This window comes from Schistocerca americana, chromosome 9 (assembly GCF_021461395.2).
Source record: "Schistocerca americana isolate TAMUIC-IGC-003095 chromosome 9, iqSchAmer2.1, whole genome shotgun sequence".
Taxonomy (NCBI): domain Eukaryota; kingdom Metazoa; phylum Arthropoda; class Insecta; order Orthoptera; family Acrididae; genus Schistocerca; species Schistocerca americana.
The window spans coordinates 102,000,823-102,026,277 of record NC_060127.1 but is presented as its reverse complement, the minus strand read 5'-3'; the positions used below and the strand labels follow the sequence as shown (position 1 = coordinate 102,026,277).

General features: G+C 39.5%; 1 protein-coding gene across 1 annotated transcript in view; it reads right to left on the bottom strand.

Moving 5' to 3' along the window:
- The window catches only part of LOC124551063 (26S proteasome regulatory subunit 6B), a 46,888-nt gene extending 36,534 nt beyond the window's left edge, over window positions 1-10,354 (bottom strand). The window contains exons 1-2 of the mRNA XM_047125948.1: window positions 10,198-10,354; window positions 10,009-10,110 (exon numbers count right to left, since the gene is read on the bottom strand). Coding sequence (XP_046981904.1) covers window positions 10,009-10,110; window positions 10,198-10,230 — 135 coding nt within the window. The 5' untranslated portion in view covers window positions 10,231-10,354. The remainder of the gene's footprint in view (window positions 1-10,008; window positions 10,111-10,197) is intronic.
- Window positions 10,355-25,455: the final 15,101 nt, after the last annotated feature.

Genomic DNA, 25,455 nt, shown 5'->3' with positions numbered 1-25,455 from the left:
CTGAGCAAACTGGCTACGACTCACTATCTATATTCACAGCTTTAGTTCCAGTGTCAGGATGGGCACACAGTTTTAATCTGGCAGGAAGTTTCATATAAGCACACACTCCACTGCAGAGTGGAAATCATTCTGTCAGCACCATGTTTTTACTAAACTTTACAAATGGCCATTCACACACTGCGGTGGAAATACGGAAGCGTCCGATCCCGCCCGTCTGCTTTGACCCATGACGTCACAAATATGGCGGAAACAAAAACAAACACACACACTTTCCACAAGAAGCCTAATGACACTAACGGGACAAGTGCGGGAAATGGGGTGTTTTGGGTGGGGGGCAAACTAAATATTAACAAATTTAGACGCCTTGCGTAGCTACAACGTGTAAGTGAAGACAGCCATGCATGAATACCCACCCACCTCCCCAGGGGTCGTAACCCCTGCAACCCATAGAAGATAAAGATGCTTCAGTAGCTGATTAGAGTTTTTTGTTTTTTTAAAAAAAAATCTCACGGGATACAACGAACAGATCAGAAAGATAAATATAATAAACTAAAACAGAAATTGGAGGAAACAGATAATTAAAATAAGTAATATGTGTTTTTAAATTTAAAAAAAAAAATCTCACGAGATAGAACGAACAGATCAGAAAAGTAAATAAAATAAGATAAAACAGAACTGGAGACAGCCACACTCAAACCAAACTCCGCGCCATCATGACGTCACACACGACAACACCCTTACGTCACGGGTCAAAGCAGACGCGTGGGATCGGACGCTTCTGTCGACCCATTGCGGTTTTTTTTTGTATGGAGCAGATGTTGGGTACTGTGCCTACATTAAAGTTGGAGGAACCCTTGGGCGGGTGGTAGAAGGTAGCCAATGAACAGCTGATAACTAGATGCATCCACATGCCCCTAATGTAAAAATTAATGACATTTTGTTGATAACCTTTCCTCCACATTCTGGTTTTGTTGCATATGAACATTTCTGTTCTCTCTCTCTCTCTCTCTCTCTCTCTCTCACACTCACTCACTCACTCACACACACACACACACACACACACACACACACACACACACACACACACACACAATCAACACCCCCCACCTTTTATGCTGAAACATACATTGAGGCGACAGAAGCCATGCAATACCTCCTAATACCTCGTGTCGGACCTTTTGTCCAGCATGTTGCAGCAACTCCATGTGGCACGGACTCAACAAGTCATCAGAAGTCCCTTGCAGAAATACTAAGACATGCTGCCTCTATAGCCGCCCGCAGCTGCGAAAGTGTTACTGGTTCAGGATTTTGTGTATGAACTGACTTCTCGATTGTGTTCCGTAAATGTTCACTAGGATTCATGTCGGGTGACCTGAGTGACCATTTGCTTGAACTGTCCAGAATGTTCTTCATATCAATCATGAACAACTGCGGCTCTTGACATAGCGCACTGTCATCTATAAAAATTCCATGATTGTTTGGGAGCATGAAGCCCCTGAAAGACTACAAACGGTCTCTAAATAGCCGAACATAACCACTTCCAGTCAATGATCAGTTCAGCTGGATCAGAAAACTCAGTCCATTCCACATGAACACAGCCCACGCCATTATGGAGCCACTGCCAGCTTGCACAGTGCCTTGTTGACAACTTGGGTCCAACGCTTTATTGGGCCTGTGCCATTCTCCAACCCTACCATCAGCTCTTACCAACTGAAATCGGGACTCAGCTCACCAAGCCCGGTTGTCCAGTCATCTAGGGTCCAACCGATATGGTAATGAGCCCAGGACAGGTGTTGCAGGTGATGTCGTGCTGTTAGCAAAGACACTTGCATGCGTCTTCTGCTGTCACAGACCATTAAGATTAACGCTAAATTTCTCCACACTGTCCTAATGGAGACATTTGCAGTACATTCCACACTGATTTATGTGGTTATTTCATGCACTGGTGCTTGTCTGTTAGTGCTGATAACTCTATGCAAACACTGCTGTTCACGGTCGTTATGTGAACGCCGTTGGCCACTGCGCCATTCGTGGTGAGAGGATGAGCATTTCTTCATTTTCTGCTTAAATGATTTTTTATTGATATATATAGAGCACGTCTGCACTGTCTGCGTTGAATAATATTAATCATTTTGCCTCAAAGACAGAATCTACACTGTTATGACACATTGGTCTATAGCAGAGTCCAATGTCTTCATTAGGTTGGAAGGTGACAATCTGATTCCAAGTTAGCATAGCCAATTGATTGGTTGAGGTTACGGACTGATTTGTAATGTAGCCAGAGGTCTATGTTTGCCTGGGACTTGATAGTTTCGTTTTCGACTACTTTCTGTTTACTTCAATCCACAGTTATGTAATACTTACATAAATCAATTACAGAAACACCCAGGCACAGCAAAAATCAGAAAATAAACACAGTGTTAAACTACTTTTCGCTTTTTTCTGAAAGCTGACTGAGTGCACCTTAGCCTCTAATATGTTAATGATTTTGTTATGTTAAATATGTAATATTTCTCTCTCAATCAAAACAAATGCACAATTTCATCACAGACTATACAAATCAGCTGTTTCATCATCACAGCTTCTCATGACCACTCCCAATAGGCATTACCAACATACACTTTGAAGTTAGAATGTGGATGGTCATGTTTTTGATCAAAGTTTTATAGGCAAGAAAATATGGAGCCTTACGTATGACTCAGGAACCAAGCACAAGTTTAGGTAAAGGAAGACTACACCCTATGATCATAGTATGCAAAACAGTTGGGAGTGTGAAAACACTGTCTGTCCCTACCACTCATCAGACATTAAGGCAATAGTCTATCAAGAACTTGTTCCCAACGTAGAACAGTTAATCAGTGACAGTGTTATAAAAAAGCAGCCTGAATTGTAGTGATGAAAGGATTGGCTCCACCACTATGAGAATGCACCTGGTCAACCATCATTGAGTGTCAGACTGTTTTAGTCAAAAAACAAAAGCAATTCACACCCATTTCACTTTTGGCCTGACTCCTTGTCACATTTTTCTCTCACATGAATCCAAAATAGACCTAAAAGGGCACAGAACAGACAGGAAAAAATATGATGAATGCATTAATCAGTACATGAAATGTTGAGAAGTGCATTAGCCTTGATGAATATTGTTGGAGGTGATGTATTTTGTAGAGATTCAATCAAATTAATATGTTTAATTGAGTAACTTACTTTTTGTTCTCCCTTGTAGCATTATACTGAAATGGCTCCTTTACAGTTGGTCTGTAGAGGTCACAGGAGGATTAGGAACACTGCTCTTGTAACCCAGTGTCACCCTGGACCGGAACAGCTTAACCAAAATACCCTGGATCATTCCAAACCCTCTACACAGCAACTTCTACACAGCCTTAGGTCCTCTGAAACGAATGGCCCTCACCAAACTACGACCAAGAGCTCAGTTGAACAACAAAGGACACAACATAGTGCTGAGCAAGTAATGCTATTTTCACACCAAGTGGATTACTATAATTGGATATGAACTATACAGTAAAGTATAAATATAAAGAGTCTTAGAACCAGATAACCAAACTGTACGGTGCACACACACACACCACACACACTGGTTCTAAGATGATAGTCTTTGGACCAAGAGTTTCTTTATACACCAGGAGAGAAATGTAAAAGAAAAAACAAATACAAGGAAATGTAGGAAAGTTCATTAGAATCCTAGGACGAAAGAAAAACTTGGAAAAACATACAAGGTGTGATCAAAACGTAACGGGAACTTTTTAATTTCAGGGCTTTACATACACCACATTCAAAATAGTTTATATCTTGTTGATATACAGGTTCCTGATGTACATTTTCATTTTCAGCTGTTTTTAATATTTAGTCTATTGTTGACACTCAAATGGCTCTGAGCACTATGGGACTCAACTGCTGAGGTCATTAGTCCCCTAGAACTTAGAACTAGTTAAACCTAACCAACCTAAGGACATCACAAACATCCATGCCCGAGGCAGGATTCGAACCTGCGACCGTAGCGGTCTTGCGGTTCCAGACTGCAGCGCCCTTAACCGCACGGCCACTTCGGCCGGCCTATTGTTGACACTCAAGAAGGTTATATGCATTTTCGAGTGCTTGGCAAATTTTTACTTTAAAAAAAAAAAAAAAAAGATGGATTGAAGCCTTTGCATTAACTTTTGCTGGAAAAATGAAATAAACTGCAGCACTGTGTTCCAATTGTTGACTGTGTCTCCTAGCCAATCTACTATGATTAAGACAAGAGTTTACGAGTGGTATAAATGTTTCGAAGACAGCTGAATATACACTGAGGGGCACAACCGCCTCAGATGCCATGGCACATCAATTGCCGATAATGTGGAAGTAGAAAAGAAAATGGTTCTGGAAAATTGGCGAATCACTAGTAGAGAAATTGCTAATTATGTCCTTTGGCTCATGACAATTTTTTCTGGATGTTTTGGGCATGAAATGTGCAGCAGTGAAGTTTGTTCTGAAATAGCTCAGGAATTGCTGAATGAAATTAACAACAATTCAGAACTTCTAAAGAAGGTTATAAGAGGTGACAAAACAAGGGTATGACTTTGGAATCGAGGCCCACTGCATCGCAACAGAAACTGCCTGAAGAGCCAATGTTGTTGTTGTTGTTGTTGTTGTTGTCGTCTTCAGTCCTGAGACTGATTTGATGCAGCTCTCCATGCCACTCTATCCTGTGCAAGCTTCTTCATCTCCCAGTACCTACTGCAACCTACATCCTTCTGAATCTGCTTGGTGTATTCATCTCTTGGTCTCCCTCTACGATTTTTACCCTCCACGCTGCCCTCCAATGCTAAATTAGTGATCCCTTGATGCCTCAAAACATGTCCTACCAACCGATCCCTTCTAGTCAAGTTGCGCCTCAAACTTCTCTTCTCCCCAATCCTATTCAATACCTCCCCATTAGTTACGTGATCTACCCACCTTATCTTCAGCATTCTTCTATAGCACCACATTTCGAAAGCTTCTATTCTCTACTTGTCCACACTAGTTATTGTCCATGTTTCACTTCCATACATGGCTACACTCCATACAAATACTTTCAGAAACGACTTCCTGACACTTAAATCTATATTCGATGTTAACAAATTTCTCTTCTTCAGAAACGCTTTCCTTGCCATTGCCAGTCTACATCGTATATCCTCTCTACTTCGACCATCTCGTAATCTAATTCCCTCAGCATCACCTGATTTAATTTGACTACATTCCATTATCCTCGTTTTGCTTTTATTGATGTTAATCTTATATCCTCCTTTCAAGACACTGTCCATTCCGTTCAACTGCTCTTCCAAGTCTTTTACTGTCTCTGACAGAATTACAATGTCATCGGCGAACCTCAAAGTTTTTACTTCTTCTCCATGAATTTTAATACCTACTCCGAATTCTTCTTTTGTTTCCTTTACTGCTTGCTCAATATACAGATTGAATAACATCGGGGAGGGGCTACAACCCTGTATCACTCCCTTCCCAAACACTGCTTCCCTTTCATGCCCCTCGACTCTTATAACTGCCATCTGGTTTCTGTACAAATTGTAAATAGCCTTTCGCTCCCTGTATTTTAGCCCTGCCACCTTCAGAATTTGAAAGGGAGTATTCCAGTTAACATTGTCAAAAGCTTTCTCTAAGTCTACAAATGCTAGAAACGTAGGTTTGCCTTTTCTTAATCTTTCTTCTAAGACAAGTCGTAAGGTTAGTATTGCCTCACGTGTTCGAACATTTCTACGGAATCCAAACTGATCTTCCCCGAGGTCCGCTTCTACCAGTTTTTCCATTTGTCTGTAAAGAATTCGTGTTAGTATTTTGCAGCTGTGAGTTATTTAACTGATAGTTCGGTAATTTTCACATCTGTCAACACCTGCTTTCTTTGGGATTGGAATTATTATATTCTTCTTGAAGTCTGAGGGTATTTCGCCTGTCTCATACATCTTGCTCCACAGATGGTAGAGTTTTGTCATGACTGGCTCTCCCAAGGCTGTCAGTAATTCTAATGGAATGTTGTCTACTCCCAGGGCCTTGTTTCGACTCAGGTCTTTCAGTGCTCTGTCAAACTCTTCACGCAGTATCTTATCTCCCATTTCATCTTCATCTACATCCTCTTCCATTTCCATAATATTGTCCTCAAGCACATCGCCCTTGTATAAACCCTCTATATACTCCTTCCACCTTTCTGCCTTCCCTTCTTTGCTTAGAACTGGTTTGCCATCTGAGCTCTTGATATTCATACAAGTGGTTCTCTTCTCTCCAAAGGTCTCTAATTTTCCTGTAGGCAGTATCTATCTTACCCCTAGTGAGATAAGCCTCTACATCCTTATATTTCTCCTCTAGCCATCCCTGCTCAGCCATTTTGCACTTCCTGTCGATTTCATTTTTGAGACGTTTGTAATCCTTTTTGCTTGCTTCACTTACTGCATTTTTATATTTTCTCCTTTCATCAATTATATTCAATATTTCTTCTGTTACCCAAGGATTTCTATTAGCCCTTGTCTTTTTACCTACTTGATCCTCTGCTGCCTTCACTACTTCATCCCTCAGAGCTACCCATTCTTCTTCTACTGTATTTCTTTCCCCCATTCCTGTCAATTGTTCCCTTATGCTCTCCCTGAAACTCTCTACAACCTCTCGTTCTTTCAGTTTATCCAGGTCCCATCTCCTTAAATTCCCACCTTTTTGCAGTTTCTTCAGTTTCAATCTGCAGATCATAACCAAGAGATTGTGCTCAGAATCCACGTCTGCCCCTGGAAATGTCTTACAATTTAAAACTTGGTTCCTAAATCTCTGTCTTACCATTATATAATCTATCTGATACCTTTTAGTATCTCCAGGATTCTTCCAGGTATACAACGAAGAGCCAATACTCAAAAATATTCAACAAGTCTCATCACATGTGAAAGTTGTTCTAACCGTCAACAAGGGATTACCTGAAAGTTATGTGCTGCTTGTGTGAAGCAATTTGAAGGAAACAACCAAACTGCGACAAAACCACTAATGGAAAATGCTTCACCATAATTGTCCCACTCACACCTCAATGCTGGTGTGTGTGTGTGTGTGTGTGTGTGTGTGGGGTGGGGGGGGGGGGGGTTTGAGGTTTTCAGGTGCTAAACAGTGTGGTCATCAGTGCCCACCATTGATGAGATAAAAACAGAATCCCTGAAGGAGCTAAACACCATAATGATAAGTGAATACCAGAAGCACTTCCACAATTGGAAAAAGCACTAGCATAAGTATTATATCTGAGGGGGATTACTTTGAAGAGGTCAAAGTTGATGCTGATGAATAAACAAAATTTTTTTAAACAAAAACAGAAACACCCATCTACTTTTTGATAACACCTCATATATGGACTAACAATCACTAATTTTGGTACATGCATGTACCCTGTTCTTATATGGGCTAATTTGACAAGGTAGGAAGAAAGTTCAATGGTTAAGGTCACGCAGAAGTAGCAACCATAGTCACTTGCAATCTAGCCAACAGCTATTCCAAGAGTAATGAAAATTCTGATTTACGCAGTCAATATGAATGCTCATGTAAACTTTAGCCTTGCTGCTTGAATTATGCAATGTTTTGCCTAATGTTTATTAACTACTTGTACCTCAATAGTCAGCTACTCGTGAAAGACCTTGGCACACCCCACATTTTAACAAGTTCTGGGAGTGTGTTCAAGTTGGTGCGTGTACTCATACACTAAGAACCAGTACTATAAATGCTCTCAAGAAGAAATGTCAGATCTGAAAGCCAAGACAGAGACAGACAACCAACATTCTACTTGCTCAGGGTAAGAAATCTAAAGCCTTTGACTGGATGGGTCCACAGCACACAACTATGATCTCTTAGTATGACAGAACTAATTACACTTCTCAATGGCTATGTCCTTTCACAGCACTCTGGTACATCACGACTGTACCTGTGTCACTGTCTACTGTTACCTGTCTTTCTGTAGACTTTTAAATGTTGCCAAGAACATGCCATTAAAGAAGAGAATGTCATTGTACAACTAGAGTCAAATATTTTGGGACATGTCCAAAAAATAAAAACTATTGCTATTTTGATATCTAATTCTTGGAAAACATTGTGAAATAATGTGTAAGTACACTTCTTCTTTAGAGTACACTACAGAAATCCAAATCTTAAATTACATACTGTAATGTGGAACATTATTTCAGAGTGCAACACTTTCACAAAAAGATTTTGTAGTAATTATACTATATATGGCTTTCTTTAACTGTTTTGAATTCCACCGTGTGTTATGTTTCCAATGACAACACACTATACCAATGCAAATGACCAATCAGACTGAGCTAGTCCACACTACCCTTCACCCAGTTTAGGGTGGTGTCCATGGCTCATAGGTCTCTCAACTGGTGATGTATGAGGGGACTTCAAAAGCTACATCATATATTATTGCAACAGGCCAAGTGCATTACACTTCAATGTGACACAAAGAAACGAAACTAATTTCAACATAGTCACCAAGTGTCTGTAAACAATGATTGGAATGTTCTCTCCTTGGTCATGGAGCCGTTTGATAACTGCTGTGTGAACGTCTTTACTGCTGGAAATTCCCCCAGCTCCCCATCCCACATGTTCTTCCTTGATTACCTGTGCATTGTCCTCTGAGATTGATCTCAATACCCTTCCTTCCTGGTCAGCATCACTCACATCTATGTGGCTCTGGTCAAAATGTTGGCACCACTTCACTATGGCTGGAGATGACATCACATCTGATCCATATAGCACCAGAACTTAACAGTGAATCTGTGTGCAAATTAGGCATTTTACCCACAAGAATTTTACTGTCCCACGTATCTAAACTTTGCAGGAGGCTTCCAACTTGATATGCCATTTCAGTCACAAACCGTGCTGCACCTGTTACCTGACCATGTCCTCTCTTCTGACTCTGCCACTTTCTTGTGGGTCGGTCTTAGCATCGGACAATGTGTAACTTACTTTCTGAAACCTTTTTGACATAATATATACCTGAATAATTGTTGTAGACAATCCTATTATCTAATATAAATTTTCCGAACCTACCTTGCATTTTTAGTTTTATGATGAAGTGTGTGTTAAATACAGCACAAACGTAAACCTTAGATTACGCTACAGGTTAATCTGTTACCACAACATTTATTTGGCATTCAAATTTGTTGGCTTCACCGCTTTGCAACAAATTATCACCTTCCCACCTAAGCTAGTACTCTGGCTACATTACAAATCACTGCCACAACAACCAAGATACCGGGAAAGTGCGGGGCATTTGGCAATGGGCTACGGGAAAAAACTTACATGAAACTGTCTGCAGCACAGAAAGAAGTGGATTGTGTGAGCCAAATCTCTTTGATCCTTTACTCAGTAACGAAGACAGGCAAGCAAGCTAGACAAAATTTTCACTCCAAAGTGTTAACCGAGAACTAATACCATGTATATAAGGTAGTATTGTTTTTTGGGTCATAGGCCCTATATATCATTAACCAATCTGCAAATGGCCAGCATACAGTTATAAAACACAAATGAATCACGTTGCTGTAGACTGCAAAAATTTCTCAGCACACCATCACATGAACTGTCCAGATGATCTCTGGAATACTGAAATAACGTTCTGGAATACCTAAGACGACGATTTATTTCCAACTGCACTCAACATGTTATGCAGTTCATATGGTAAGAAATTTGGGTTTCGAGACGTCTACAACATATACACTTGTCATGTGATCTCGCAAGTTAACAGCTCTGCGTTGAAAAAAAAAAAAAAAAAAAAAAAAAATCATATTTAGGGGGTTTGTGTGTCCTTTGGTTAACAAATAAACGCACTAAGACTGGTCTCTAATCCAACTTCGAAGCACTCTCAGTCGCTTACACAGATTTTTCAGTAACTTGCACTTTACTCAGCATGAACCTCCTGGAGGTCTCTAACTTTTATTCCATTATAAGTACTACCATTAGTAAACATTTACTGTAGGGAGGACCATCTTCAGCACTGACCTTATACTTTGTGTACAAGTCCTCGAAATCCGTATCATCTGAAGCACCGATCCCCAATGCGCCTGTAGTAGTTTGCTTTGCATCCTGTGCAGTGTCTTCTAGCTTGAGTGACACAAATAAAAAATTTTCGTTATTAATTAATGAACATTTGACAAACTTGCACATAATTAACTTCACACACGATTTTACCTTGTCAGTGAGTATTATTCCTATTTCTTCCATTTTACTAAACACGCGTAGTCACCGCAGGAATACCAACGTCTTTGAACGAAACACTTGAATATCGTCGGAAATGCTACGTTTCGAATGTAATTTATCTACGTAGGTTGCACAATAATTTAGATATTCTTTACCAATAGTCTCAGTTTAAAATAGTAAAATTCGTGCAGTTAAATCTTCTCTTTTAGAACTAGTGGTCTCCTAGAAAACGCCACAGACATTGTAGGTTTCTTTCATACCGAGGTTCAATTGACATTTGCGGTTGTTGAAACCTCTTTGGTTATAGCTGCTCAATTTTTAAGTCTTTGAATTTGGCGCTAACGTGTGTTGTTGAATAGATGACGTCTTCCAATAAATTTTGGCGTGATGATTCTTACTGCTGTAAGGCATTAACATTTGCATTAATAACTGTAAAATATAAATACACAGAAAAAGTGCTACTCCCTTTAGCATATTGTCACTTACTGCCAATCTTTATTTTGGAAGTGATTTACTCGAGAGGAGGCCAGAGGATTATGCCCCTATTACACTGATGACTGAGACATAATTTGGCCAAAGATCTTCTATAAATCGTTTAACAGCGTACTGGGTTGCTTTCATCATATCTTTTATAAAAGCTTGAGTTGTAGATTTTATAAGAGATTGGTCAAAAGTTGACACGTTTAGTACGCACCTTGTAGCTTGTTCGCACTAAACAGGTGGACGCAACTAACTAGCTCATGATTACATAAGAAAATCCAACTGTATAATTAACAAATATGTATGGACATTTATGAATGAAATAAATGACACTCCATCTCATATTTGACATGAATATGACACACGAAATAAGTATTATACGTATCCTAATTGTATGAGAAATGAAATACGACTAGACAGCCATTATTACAAGATGAAGACTTGTAGTATTAATAAGTAAGGAAGTGCAATCGTTTGTACACCTTTGTTGGGTTTTATTTCTTTTGTATGACTCGCTCAATAATTTTCCATTTGCATCTTTGCTGATACATTTATACATGTCGTAAGTACAAATAAATTGATGTGAAGAAGCACCATAAAAAGAACAGTTGGATGAAGGAGACCAATTCACAGATGAAAGCATTAGTATTCCCACTCGACGTTCTCACTCTCCTTGAAGTCGGGCCTTTTCTAGAGACATAACACGTAAATGTAAATTCAGATATTATGTCATTTCTGTAATAAACACATACATATTAAAAAGAAAGAAATACAAATTTTCAAAATAATTCTATTGCTTAAAGCGACATCCAAAGACTGTTATTTCTAGTCGAATGTAGATATTGAATGTGTGTTTTTCTTAGGATAAGTTTCGCAAATAAGGCAGTTCATTCCTAGATCACTATGTGATGTGGAAAAGGGTATTCAGTGCTCCTCCATACCGATTTTGGCGCACCTGGCGGTTGTATTATCGGTAATTATGTCAGCTGCGTTGTTGTCAACACTTCTAAAAGGCTCAGCCATTACGCGCAGTATGACTTCGGCAGCTATCCGCAACAAGATGATGAAGACGAAGCGAACGAACCGCATGGCCGGTTCGCTCCAGTCGATGGCGTCGACAACGTGTGAAGTCGGCAAGCCATCTCCTTTTTGGCCATCCTGCTACAACGACCACAATTAAAATTCTTCATCGAAATATATACATCAAGTGTAACTGATTGTTACCTACACAAAATAGGATTACTTTTTCTATCCCGACAAGCTATTTTACAAATGAGACGCTGAGAACCTTAGGAGCCTAAAGCATATCGTCATCGATTGTGAGATTGTAGCATCTGATCATGTTTCTGACATCTGTTGATCCTATGGTGAGCCAGGTTTACCTTCGTTACAGGCTCACCCTGTATAAATAAACATTTGCGAAAAGCTGCCTCACTGGTTTATCCCATATCCACTTAAATTTGTGGTCGACGTCAGTGTGCTAAAGCTTTATGGTTCTCAGCACCTCAAATGAAAATTAATTTTGGAATAGCGTTTAATAGTTCTTTGAAATTTTGAACTTCAAAGTCACAACATTATTTGTGAAAGGTGCAGATACACATATATCGTATTCAAAACAACTGCCACTGCAAATGCTTCACGAGTAAAAAAAGTAGAATGTAGGAATGAATTAAAGAACTTAGATTAGATTAGTACTTGTTCCATGGATCATGAATACGACGCTTCATAATGGTGTGGACCATGTCAGATTAATAAAAGGTGTCTATACAAGACATTACATTACACAAAATATTACATGACACTTAATATTTTTTTTCTTGGGTGGAGGGTAGGAAAATTACCCACTTGCTATAACCAAAAATTCATCAAATGAATAGAAGGAGATGCCATTTAGAAATTCTTTTAATTTCCTTTTAAATACTATACGGCTATCTGTCAGACTTTTGATGCTACTTGGCAAGTGACCAAAGACTTTTGTGGCAGCATAATTAACCCCCTTCTAAGCCAAAGTTAGATTTAACCATGAGTAGTGAAGATCATCCTTTCTCCTAGTGTTGTAACCATGTACACTGCTATTACTTCTGAATTCGTTTGGATTATTAATAACAAATTTCATAAGTGAACATACATATTGTGAGACTACAGTGAAGATATCTAGCTCTTTAAATAAGTGTCTGCAGTATGATCTTGGATGAGCTCCAGCAATTATTCTGATTACACACTTTTGTGCAAATGAACACTATTTTACTCAATGATGAGTTACCCCAGAATATGATGAGATACGAAAGCAGAGAATGAAAACAGGCGTGGTAAGCTAATTTACTGAGATGTATATCGCCAAAATTTGCAGTGACCCTAATAGCATAACATAAGTAGCTGAACTCAAACGTTATATTCAGATATTCAGTGTGTTTTTTACAGTTTAACTCCCATCAACGCATACACCTAGAAATTTTGACTATTCTACCTTAGCTACCGATTTCTGATCGAAGTCCATATTTATTAATGGTGTCATTCCATTTACTGTGTAGAAATGTATATACTGTGTTTTGTCAAAGTTTAATGAGAGCCCATTTGCAGAGAACCACTTAATGATTTTCTGAAAAACATCGTTTACAATTTCATCAGTTAATTCTTGTCTGTTGGGTGTGATAGCTATACCTGTACCATCAGCAAAAAGCACCAGCTTTGCATCTTCATGAATATAGAATGGCAAGACATTAATATATATTAAGAACAGCAGAGGATCCAAGACCGAACCTTGCGGCACCACATTTTTGATTGTTCTCCAGTTTGAGAAATCACCAGTTTCTTGCATATTATGTGAACTGCTTATTTCAACTTTCTGCACTCTTCCAGTTAGGTATGATTTAAACCATTTGAGCGCTGTCCCATTCATACCACAGTACTTAAGCTTATCTAGAAGTATCCCATGATTTACGCAACCAAAAGCCTTTGAGAGATCACAAGAAATCCCAACGGGTGACTTCTGGTCACTCAGAGCATTTAATATTTCATTAGTGAAAGTATATATAGCATTTTCCGTTGAAAAACCTTTCTGGAAACCAATCTGACATATTGTTAAAACTATATTTTTATAAAGATGTGAAGCTACTTTACAATACATTACTTTATCAAGAATTTTGGATAAGGCAGTCAGAAGAGAGATTGGTCAGTACTTGTTGACATCAGGCGTATCCACTTTTTTATGCAGTGGTTTAACAATGGCATACTTCAGTCTATCTGGGAAAATACTCTGCTTCAGAGAGCTATTACATATGTGGCTAAGAATCCCACTTATCTCTTGGAGACAATCTTTTATTATCCTGCTGGAAATGCCATCAATTCTTATTCTTGAGAGAGTTTATTATCTTCCTAATTTCAGAAGGAGAGTTGGGTGGAATTTTAATAGTATCAAATTTTGTGGGTAAGGCCTCTTCCATTAACTGCCTTGCATCTACTAATGAACATTTAGATCCAGTTTTCTCTACAACATTTAAAAAATGATTATTCAAAATGTTTTCGACTTGTGGCTCGTTCTTTGTCAAGTTTCCATTCGCCTTGATGGTAATGCCATCATCCTGTATTCTTGGTTGCCCTGTCTCCCTTGTAATAATATTCTGAATTGTTTTGATTTTGTTATCAGAGGTATTAATCTCAGACATGAAGCACATGCTTCTGGACTTTTTAATCACCTTTCTTAATGTAGCACGGTAGTTTTTATAATATTTGGCTGTTTCTGGGTCATTACTCTTTCTTGTTGTTAGATACAATTCGTTTTTATGGTTACAAGATATTTTTATTCCTTTAGTAAGCCAAGGTTTTTTGCATGGTTTCTTATAATTAGATTTAACTACTTTCTTGGGGAAACAGTTTTCATATTCTCCTACAGGTGTATCATGAAACAAGTTATATTTTAAATTAGCACTAGGTTCCTTGTACACCTCATCCCAGTCTAACTGCTGAAGATTTTCCCTGAAATTTCTAATTGTTGAGTCATTAATTGAGCGCACAACTTTGGAGGGTAGTTCTGAATTACTGACTGGAGCTATGTCATATACTGTAACTAGCTGAGCACCATGATCAGAAAGATCATTCTCAACAGGACGAGAATTTATATTTTTAAACTTATCTTGGTCTATAGAAGTGTTATCTACCAATGTGCTGCTGTCCTTTACTACATGAGTAGGAAAATTAATGAAATATACCAAACTGAAAGAACTGAGAAAGACTTCCAGGTCATTCTTCCTATTACACTCTTTCAGTGAATCAACACTGAAGTCCCCACAAATAATAATTTGCTTTCCTCTATCTGACAGATATCACAAGGCATCCAAGTTTTCCAGGAATAAATGAAAGTTTCCTGAAGGGGACCTATATACTGTTACAATTATGAAAGAGCCCTCCTTCAGTTTAAGTTGACAGGCACATGCTTCTATATGTTACTCTAGACAAAACTTCTTTGTAACTAAGCTTTTTACACAGTGATAACTTTTGACATATATGGCAACTCCTCCTCTCATCTTATTCTCTCTACTCATATGTGCAGCTAGTTTATAACCACTGATGTTTACCTTCTCCATATCAGACAGAATGTGATGCTCAGACAGGTGTAGTATATCTATTACATTATCAGATTCAATGTCATCTAAACAAACCAGGAGCTCATCTACTTTATTCTTCAATCCCGGAATATTTTGGTGAAAAATGGTAACATTATTTTTTACTTTACTTTTGTGAGAATCTACTTTTTCTTTAATCTACCAATATTTTGGTTAAATATGGTAACATTATTATTTACTTTACTGTCATGAGAATCTTGTGAGATTTGGACCTCTTTAGCACCTGCCTGCCTGAACTTCTCATTGGACACTGATATTAGTCTAAAAAAGAGGTATATCCATGAGTGATAGTGTCCCCCCTTATGGACGTTGCTAACAGCCCTGCCAGTTTACCCTTTCCTTTCCTATTGAGGTGTGGGCCATGCCTTGTGAAATCCTCCCTATCAATAGCCTCGACAGGAACCAATCCAATGTCTGACAGAGTGGCCGCCCTACACAACTAATCCAACTCCATATTTACCCTCCTGACAGACCAGTTCAACTGGGGCTGATCATGTCGCACGAAAGCAGGCACCAGCCCAACATCGGTATGGGTCGTTGCCGAGGCTATTTTCACCAGGTCACACTCAATACTGTAGTCCTGATCCCTATCAATACTGTTTCCCACGCCACCCACTATCATCACATGATCCTGCTTTGAGAAACCCTTGCACAAGGAACCTATATTCTCTACCACCTGGGTAAGACATGCACTTGGCTTGAAAAAGTTTGTGACCTGGTACCTGTCATATAATTTTTCCTGCAAAATCTGGCCCACACCTTTTCCATGGCTGCTACCTAGCAACAGAACTTTCGTCTTACTTTCTACTTTTTTTGAAACAGTTGGTTTCCTAGTGAGATTCTGTTCTGTCGTAACTACATCTACTTCTACTGGAGCCTCTTCCTTACTTAACTGTGGTAGCAAGGCCAATCTATTGGTTGTGCCAATTGGGAAATTGTCAGACACTGTTCTCTTTCTGTGGCCCCTGTTCCCAGCTACCTTTTCCCACCGCTGTTCACCATTCTCTCCCCTTGACCTCTTCAATTCCTCCCTCGCTCTGTCCAAATCAGCCTGAAGGGCTCTAATTTCCTCCTCCTGTTCAGCTATAATCCTATCTTTTGAGCAAACCCTGCAAAAGAATGGAAGAATCTCGTTTGCTTCCTCAATTCCCACACCGCTACAATTTCCCCATTGAAACCACCTGTCACAACAGCTACGCAAAACCCCTGAACTAACTTTCCTACTGCAGCTCACACACTTAGTATCCATGGTAGCTTGGAAATTAGTTAAGAGATTTACTAAGTGATAACGATAATATATTAAATACAGATGCAAAAGGACACTAAATATGTTTTGGAAACTAATGCGTAAGTAGACTACTAGCAAATCCACTTTAATTTGTGGTATAGCGCTAAATATGCACGTTAAAAAATTAGGCATAAACAGCCGAATGTAACCAAAACGAACTTTTTGCGTTTACTGGAAGAATACGCAAATAAATGAAAATCCTTTAATGGCAAGCTTGAAGAGCACACTAATGAACGTATTTAATCAGTTAATCTATAGCAAATGCACTTAAGATTGCGGTGTAACGCTAAGTATGCACACCCGGAAAATAAGGCAAAGCCGTGAAATGTAAACAATTACTATTGGTTATCTCACTCCACTGTACTGAACATTGTCTTCAAAGAGATACTTAACACTAGTGCTCTAGCAGCTTTTGGAGCTCAGAAGTAGAGCCACATTAAATTTCTTGAAAGAAGCCAGTCTGTTCGACACAAACGCTTTACTTCAGCGGCAAATAGCTTACTTCGTCCCTTCGGAACTATGACACCATTACATACTAATTTTAATGACCACGTAATAAAACTTGCACAGAAACTTAATTCAGCCTGTTTTGCTCTCAGAATTATTGCAAATGTTTGTACCTCAGAGGGTGCCAGAATGGCATATTTCGGCTATTTTCAATCTCTTGCCACATACGGAATAATATTTTGGGGTTCCACAACAGGGCACCTAAAACAAATTTTTTTGTTGCAGAAAAGGGCCATCCGAATAATAACTCACAGTCATCCACAGACACACTGCAAACCCATATTCAAAAAGCTTAGAATACTTACTATACCATCATTATACATATACAAATGTGTAGTGTATGTCAGACCCACATTGCAGATTTTCAGACAAATGCCGACTTTCATAACTACAATACCCGTAATAGCGCAGCACTCCATACTCACCGAACAAAAAGAACGAATACACAAAGGCATGTGAGCCATATCGGTGCAAAACCGTACAACGCACTGCCAGTCAACATCAGGAAGTTAGAAGATGATGACAAATTTAAAACAGAATTTAAAAAATTTCTAGTAGAACAATGTTTTTATTGTGTAAATGACTATGTAGCTCAATAAATATTTTCTGATGATATTTATAAAGGCAAAATGGAAAATACTCAATATGTAGGCCCTACCTAATGATTCATTACCTAATCATTCATTACATTACATACTTAAAGGACAGCTGTTATGTGATGTAAATATATACTTAAGCAGTGTGGTGTATATAAGGACTTGCCGTTTAGGGAGGACAAAACTAAAGCCTTATGAAAAACAGACTATGCATTAAAAATAACAAGCAGGGATGTATATAGGCTATATTACTTACATTGTATTATTATTAACCTCATTGTATTATTTTGTTTTGTACTTTTTTACGTATATATTGTTTGTGTCCATTTCTTTGAAATGGCTTGACAACATCCATACAATATTTATTGTCAACGGATGGATAAATAAAATAAATAAATAAATAAATATATTTCACACTGTGGTGTGTAGTCTTGTGAGATGTCAAATGGATGCTTATTCGGTAACGTACAAGAATGGTTTTCTAAGTGTTGTAAAAAAGTAAGGAAAAATATTTGTTTTGTAAACAACTCTCCTTACTTCTCGACATAATCTCCTTTGAGGGATAACTATCGTCCAGCGATCGTCTGACTTTTTCATCCCATCGGAAAAATAGATTCTGCACACTGTGCAAAATAAACGTTAACTGCAACTATCACTTCCACATATGATGAAAATTTCTACCCAGCAAGCCACAGTTTCAAGTTAGGAAACAGGAAGAAGTCACTCAGTGAATACCGTGGATGGAGAACCAGTTCATGCGCTTTTGCCATTGTTATCACTTACATGTGAGATGGTGCATTATCCTGGTGAAAGAGTATTCTATTGCGTGCAAACATTTTTTTTTTTCGCCAACGTAAATTTCAAACGATCCAACAATGAAGCATAATGGGGTTCAGCTATGGTTCTAACTCTGCAAAATACTAATGCGAATTATTTACAGACGAATGGAAAAACTGGTAGAAGCCGATCTCATGGAAGATCATTTTGGATTCCGTAGAAATGTTAGAGCACGTGAGGCAATACTGACCTTACGACTTGTGTTAGAAGAAAGATTAACGAAAGGCAAACCTACATTTCTAGCATTTGTAGACTTAGAGAAAGCTTTTGACAATGTTGACTGGAATACTCTCTTTCAAATTCTTAAGGTGGTAGGGGTAAAATACAGGGAGCGAAAGGCTATTTACAATTTGTACAGAAACCAGGTGGCAGTTACAAGAGTCAAAGGCATGAAAGGGAAGCAGTGATTGGGAAGGGAGTGAGACACGGTTGTAGCCTCTCCCCGATGTTATTCAATCTATATATTGACCAAACAGTAAAGGAAACAAAAGAAAAATTCGGAGTAGGTGTTAAAATCCAGGGAGAAGAAATAAAAACTTTGAGGTTTGCCGATGACATTGTAATTCTGTCAGAGACAGCAAAGGACTTGGAAGAGCAGTTGAACGGAATGGATAGTGTCTTGAAAGGAGGACATAAGATGAACATCAACAAAAGTAAAACGAGGATAATGGAATGTAGTCGAATTAAGTCGGATTATGCTGAGGGAATTAGATTAGGAAATGAGACACTTAAAGTAGTAAAGGAGTTCTGCTATTTGGGGAGCAAAATAACTGATGATGGTCGAAGTAGAGAGGATATAAAATGTAGACTGGCAATGGCAAGGAAAGCGTTTCTGAAGAAGAGAAATTTCTTAACATCGAGTATAGATTTAAGTGTCAGGAAATCGTTTCTGAAAGTATTTGTATGAAGTGTAGCCATGTATGGAAGTGAAACATGGACAATAAATAGTTTGGACAAGAAGAGAATAGAAGCTTTCGAAATGTGGTGCTACAGAAGAATGTTGAAGATTAGGTGGGTAGATTACGTAACTAATGAGGAGGTATTAAATAGGATTGGGGAGAAGAGATGTTTGTGGCACAACTGGACAAGAAGAAGGGACCGGTTGGTAGGACATGTTCTGAGGCATCAAGGGATCACAAATTTAGCATTGGAGGGCAGCGTGGAGGGTAAAAATCGTAGACGGAGACCAAGAGATGAATACACTAAGCAGATTCAGAAAGATGTAGGTTGCAGTAGGCACTGGGAGATGAAGAAGCTTGCACAGGATAGACTAGCATGGAGAGCTGCATCAAACCAGTCTCAGGACTGAAGACCACAACAACAACAACAAAATGGTTCTAACTGTTTCGAAGTAATCTATTAGGGTTAGTCCTTGGGAATCCCCGAAAACAGTGGCCATCACCTTACCAGCTGACAAAATGCTCTTTGCCTTTTTCTGTGCATTGTCACATTAATTTGACTGCCGTTTTGGCTCTAGTGTGTAATGATGGATCCAGGTTTCATCATCAGTCACAAAAAATGGCTCTGAGCACTATGTGACTTAACATCTGAGGTCATCAGTCCCCTAGAACTCAGAACTACTTAAACCTAACTAACCTAAGGCAGGATTTGAACCTGCGACCGTAGCGCATCAGTTACAATTTGTCGCAAAAGTCTTGCGGATTGCCATTAAACATCGCCAGAGATGGCGTTGAAATACTGTGCCGGAGGCACTTTTGATTCACTGTGAGCAGTCGCGTTACCCACCTCGCACACAGCTTTTTCATAGCCAATTTTTCGTGCAGGATATTATGCACTCGCTCAGTTTAGATGGCTACTGTCTGAGCAATCTCATGATTTTTTTATTCGGCGTTCTTGCATTACCACATCATGGATTTCGTCAATGGTTTCCATTGTGGTGACTTCAATTGGGCCGCCGGAGCGTGCTTTGTCTTCGATGCTTGTCGGACTACGTTTAAATTCATTAATACAAAAGTGAATAGTTTTCAAAGATGGTGTATAGTCGCGTGAACTTCGTCACATTCTTTTTTGATGTGTGCGGCAGTCCAACTCTTCAGATGAAAATCTTTCATAACAGCGCGAAACTCGGTTTTCACCATTTTCAATCGTAGACGACACACTGACCAATTCAGATGGCTGTCGACAATGAACTGTAGTCTGTACACTCTTTACGTCGATCCGTGGAATAGTCAAGCTTCCCAACCATGACGCCGTAACAAAAATGTTCCGTTCTCTCATGCAAATTTACCAGACTCATCAAACCATCCTCATATTTGTTGTATGGTACTTGATGAAGCCCAAGGGAGTGAAATAAGTGAATTGCGAATGTGTAACCTATTAACTACAAATGGACTCAGTAGCGTCGTACGGATAGCTGGCAGTAACAGATAATATGAAACGATCACATAGATCCAATCTTCTATTGGTAGGATGCTGTTATTTGGGAAATTATCAAAAAATTGCCTAAAAACGCCAGTGTGGGTCGTGCTGGTTTATACTCGGGTTAAAGACACCCATTTCAGGCTAATGAATACGTACGCACACAGGAGAGCGAATTTTCGCAGGTCTGATGTAGGTCGCGCAAGCTGAGGTAGTAGACGCTGGAATAAAATGACAGCACTCTCGCAAAGTTCTTTTCGAATGTTTTAAAACAGGATTTCGGCGAGGAATCTAAATGAATCGTCTCAGAAATACTGAAAAATTAAATATATTTCTCACTTGAAGATAGGAGCCAAGTATCAAGTGAAACCTATAACAGAAAATTCGAGAACTGGCTTTTCAGTGAGGATTCTGAAGTTGTCACACACACACCCCCTCCCCCTCCTATCCTCTTTTCCAGAAAAAAACTCGACTGATCACCTTCACACGAACCGCAAAGATAAGGCTTGACTGATAACAGCTAGCTCAAAGGCAAACAAGCATTCTTCGCATAGTCCAGATGAAATGTAACGAGAAGAAACACTAACATATGACGTTTTCCTGGGCTTTATGTATGGTATGTTTTAGGATTTTTCATCCGAGTAGATCATTTCGTTGTTACGCACATTATTTCGACTCAAACCAGTTTAGCAGCGAACATGCGTTAGATTATCGCTCGCATAATCCTTTGATAACTACAGTCAGTATTCCAAGCACAGTGCGCAAAAACGGAAACGTCTATCTCACTGGAGAGACTAAAATTCACTGCGAGCCAACTGTAATGTGCCATATAACATGAACTTCACTTCGCTTCTGATTTTAAAAGATTGGTGGGCTGTGGAAATAGACTACAGTAACCGAGGTAGCCACAATAGGTATGTGCATCACTTTACTGCAAAGGGCAGGCGTAATGCTCCGAACGTAGGGGAACTTTTGTATCATTGAAATTAGCATTAACGAGCATTACCTAAAATACGTATCGTTTCGTCCATCACACAACACAGTTTAAAAAGCAACAAACAAGACGAAACCACAAGCGAAATAAATTAAAACTAATCGCCAAAGAACAAACCATAAGTCTTCATAAATTGTCGGCGCGCTCATGCAGACAACCAGATTTTCAGTCATGGTTGACCATTCTTCTTCGTAAGGCGGGCTCTTCTGAAGCATAAACAAAGCCAAGTTCCTTGTATTTTCAGTTGAAACACAATGCTACTTCAAGTCTTCGATTCTATCACTTACTAGAGAAACGATACGTCATAACCTGTCAGGAATTCACGTTTCCGAGGTTCATACTAGAAGACGAAGATGTGGCGGATATTTACGTGACAAATTTATTTTACACCGCGGAGCATCAACAAATAAAAATATGCAGTATTTTACTTTCTGTGAGCAAAACAAAAGACTAATCTTTTGGGTATTATCTCTGGTCTCGCAGTTTTTTAGAATTATTTCCGGCCGTTGTATTCTACAATTTAGCCTTTTGGAGGTACTGCTTTTGTACGTAAGTGAACAGTGTATTACTGGTTCCCACACGTACACAACTGCTCTATTACTGGATACATGGCAAGTTTCGTGAAATATCCACAACTCTCGTCGATAAATAAATTAACTGCTGTATATAGTTCGTTGCTTTGTTTTGAATAATCCAGCCAACCGAAAAGTAAGTGGTCGAGAGCGGTAATTTAACGCAGGAGTTCACTTACAGACAATTTGCGATACTGATTATGTGGAAATGCACTGCGTAAGATCCATGCCCAAATTTAATTCTAATTAATGAGATGATCATTTTCTTATACCGAAAAGAGAACACTGAAATAGATACATGTATGTGTGGATAGTTCGATAGTGGCATTTTCTGTTTGTGATACGTTGTTATTGATGTGGTATTCAGCCCAAAGACTGGATTAATGCAGCCCAGCGTGAAAGTAGAGTCTGTGAGAATCTCTTCAGTTTTCCATAACTGCTGCTGTCTTGGCCAGTATATCGACCAGAAGCTTACTTACGATACTATATTGCAGTGCCTGTTACGAAGCAAAGTGCCTTCGGACACAGATGCATGCATGGTTGTCGATATTCGCAAATACGAATACATTTTATAGGAGCTGACCTGGTCCACACATGTGAAATGCACTAAAAAAAAAAGGGAAAGGTCAATTTAGTATTAGAAATACAATTACAGGAGGTTGCTGAGTTGTCGACCACAGAGTTTGTACGACTATATCATACCAGACGTGTACAAATTCTTCTTGCAGCCTGCCTGCCCCTATTTCCGTCGCAACAATTAAAGTTGCTCAGCCTGCCACAACGGGGACACGAGAGTACATGATTACTGCAGCACAGTGGTTAATTCCCGCATCCTGCCATCCTGATTAAGGTTTTCCGTGATTTCTCTAAATCGCTCCAGGCAAATGCCGGGACGGTTCCTTTGAAAGGGCACGGCCGACTTCCTTCCCCATCCTTCCCTAATCCGATGAGACCGATGACCTCGCTGATTGGTCTCTTCCCCCAAACAACCCAACCCAACAGTGGTTAATGCAGGCCAACCTGGGTTTCCGCTAGCGGGGCGAGCTTCGAAGGAGCCATTCAGACTGAGCAGTTGACAACACGTTGTGCTATCAATCCAATACCACTAGCCAGGTATATGTTTGCGTAGTCAGTTTCACTGCGGCTCATATATCGTAACGGTGAGAGCAGCAAAATGAACAAACAACATTTAAAGGAGTCTTAGAAGAAATTAAAAGTTGGGGAATCAATACCAGTTGCAACAGAGCGCAAGTCCAACAGGGGAAAAGTTGTGTGTTTAAGAGGCAGCTTCAAATAAATCGGTAGGTGTCTCGCAATGCAATTTGTCTAAAAAGTTACTAAACGTTCATTCCGGAAGCTCAAGTATGTTACAACATGTTTGTAAATTTGACGTAAGTTTCCTCACTCGTTAAGTATCTTGAAACAGGACAAAGATATAGTGGGTGACAAGTGTGTGGAAATGCGTGCTAAGGGCTTGAGGCTATTTAGCGGTATGCCTATATAGGCCTTATAAATTTAGGGCAAACATTTATTGAAATAGTAAAAAAAATGGCTCAGTAGATATTAAAAACCACATTCTGGTGCTATGCAACATAGTGCGAAGACAACTTAGTATGACAGGGAAGCGTCTTCTTTCAGACATGTACTTTTTAACTTTTAACATTGCAGCGCGTCAGCAATCGTGAATAATTTATTGATTATAAAGAATCCGCCTCGATTGCAAATAGAAACCGGATGTTGACCTAGGTTTCGGCGCGGATAACCACGCCTTCTTCGGAACACACTAAAACTACAAACTGCCTAAAAAGGCATGGTCTTTTGGGCGTTCTTTATTAATGTTGGACCACGCCTCTTTAGGCAGTTTGTAGTTTTAGTGTGTTACGAAGAAGGCGTTGTAATCCGCGTCGAAACCTAGGTCAACATCCGGTTTCTATTTGCAATAGAAGCGGATTCTTTATAATCATGTACTTTTTAGACTAACATAATACGAAAAACGAACTTCGTGTTTGCTAAAATGCATTTGGGGAATTTAGAAAGAACGGCTTTGGCCTCTTAGAATGAATTCAGCGAGTCCTGGGAAAAGTAACAGGCATAAGTGGTCTCATATTTGTTGGAACACACTAAGTTTGCGGAAATCAGATTACAAAACCTGACTTAAGCTGGCGTTGCGTTACAATAGACATCTTCAGGTTCTGAGGTGAAAGGACCTTGACTATGGGAGATAGTTCTCATTCCTACAGGAAACATGTACTAGAGGTGACCAGATGATGGTTCGAATTGAGAATAGCCGGTACTAGTGGAAAGAGGATAAGTTACAGAGAAGTGAAAAGGAAGAGAAGGGAAATAAATAAGCCTGAAATGTGCCGAAGAGGGAAAAAGGACAAATAAAATACACCATTTTTTGGCCTACAGTGAGCCTCTGGTATATTCGTCAACTTTCGAACCTTACTCATAACATTGCAGTGAAAGCGTACGTAGCGTGGCAAAGCGGGAGGACGGCAGGCAAGCAAGACTGCTTGGGCTGGGCATAGCTCGGCTTGGTTGGCAGGAAAGCAGCTTGCCCTTTCTGCTGATAACGTGTGGCAGTTTCCCTGCCTGGCTCACACGCGAGCAAGGGTAGGTTAAAAGCGGAATGTGTACCCCTCTGTACCGCACGCTAATCCTGCCATATATGGGCTACTATTGCCTCTGCAGTGGTTCGGCCACTGATTCTGCTCTACAGACCCTTGTCAGACGCCAGTATAAAGCCATCAGGTACTGGTCTGGGGTTCTGCTGTCAAATCCTACGAATGCTCTTCTTGTCGAAGCTAACGAGCGTCCCCTCGAACTCAGAAGGTAGTATAAGGGTTCTAAAATATCTACTCTGATGCGCAGACTTTGAGCAAGATTCTTTGTTTTCGAGGATTTGGATGTTGACAGAGAAATACTTTACTAGTAGATGCAAGTTTGTAAAGAATCTACCGTCACTAAGGAC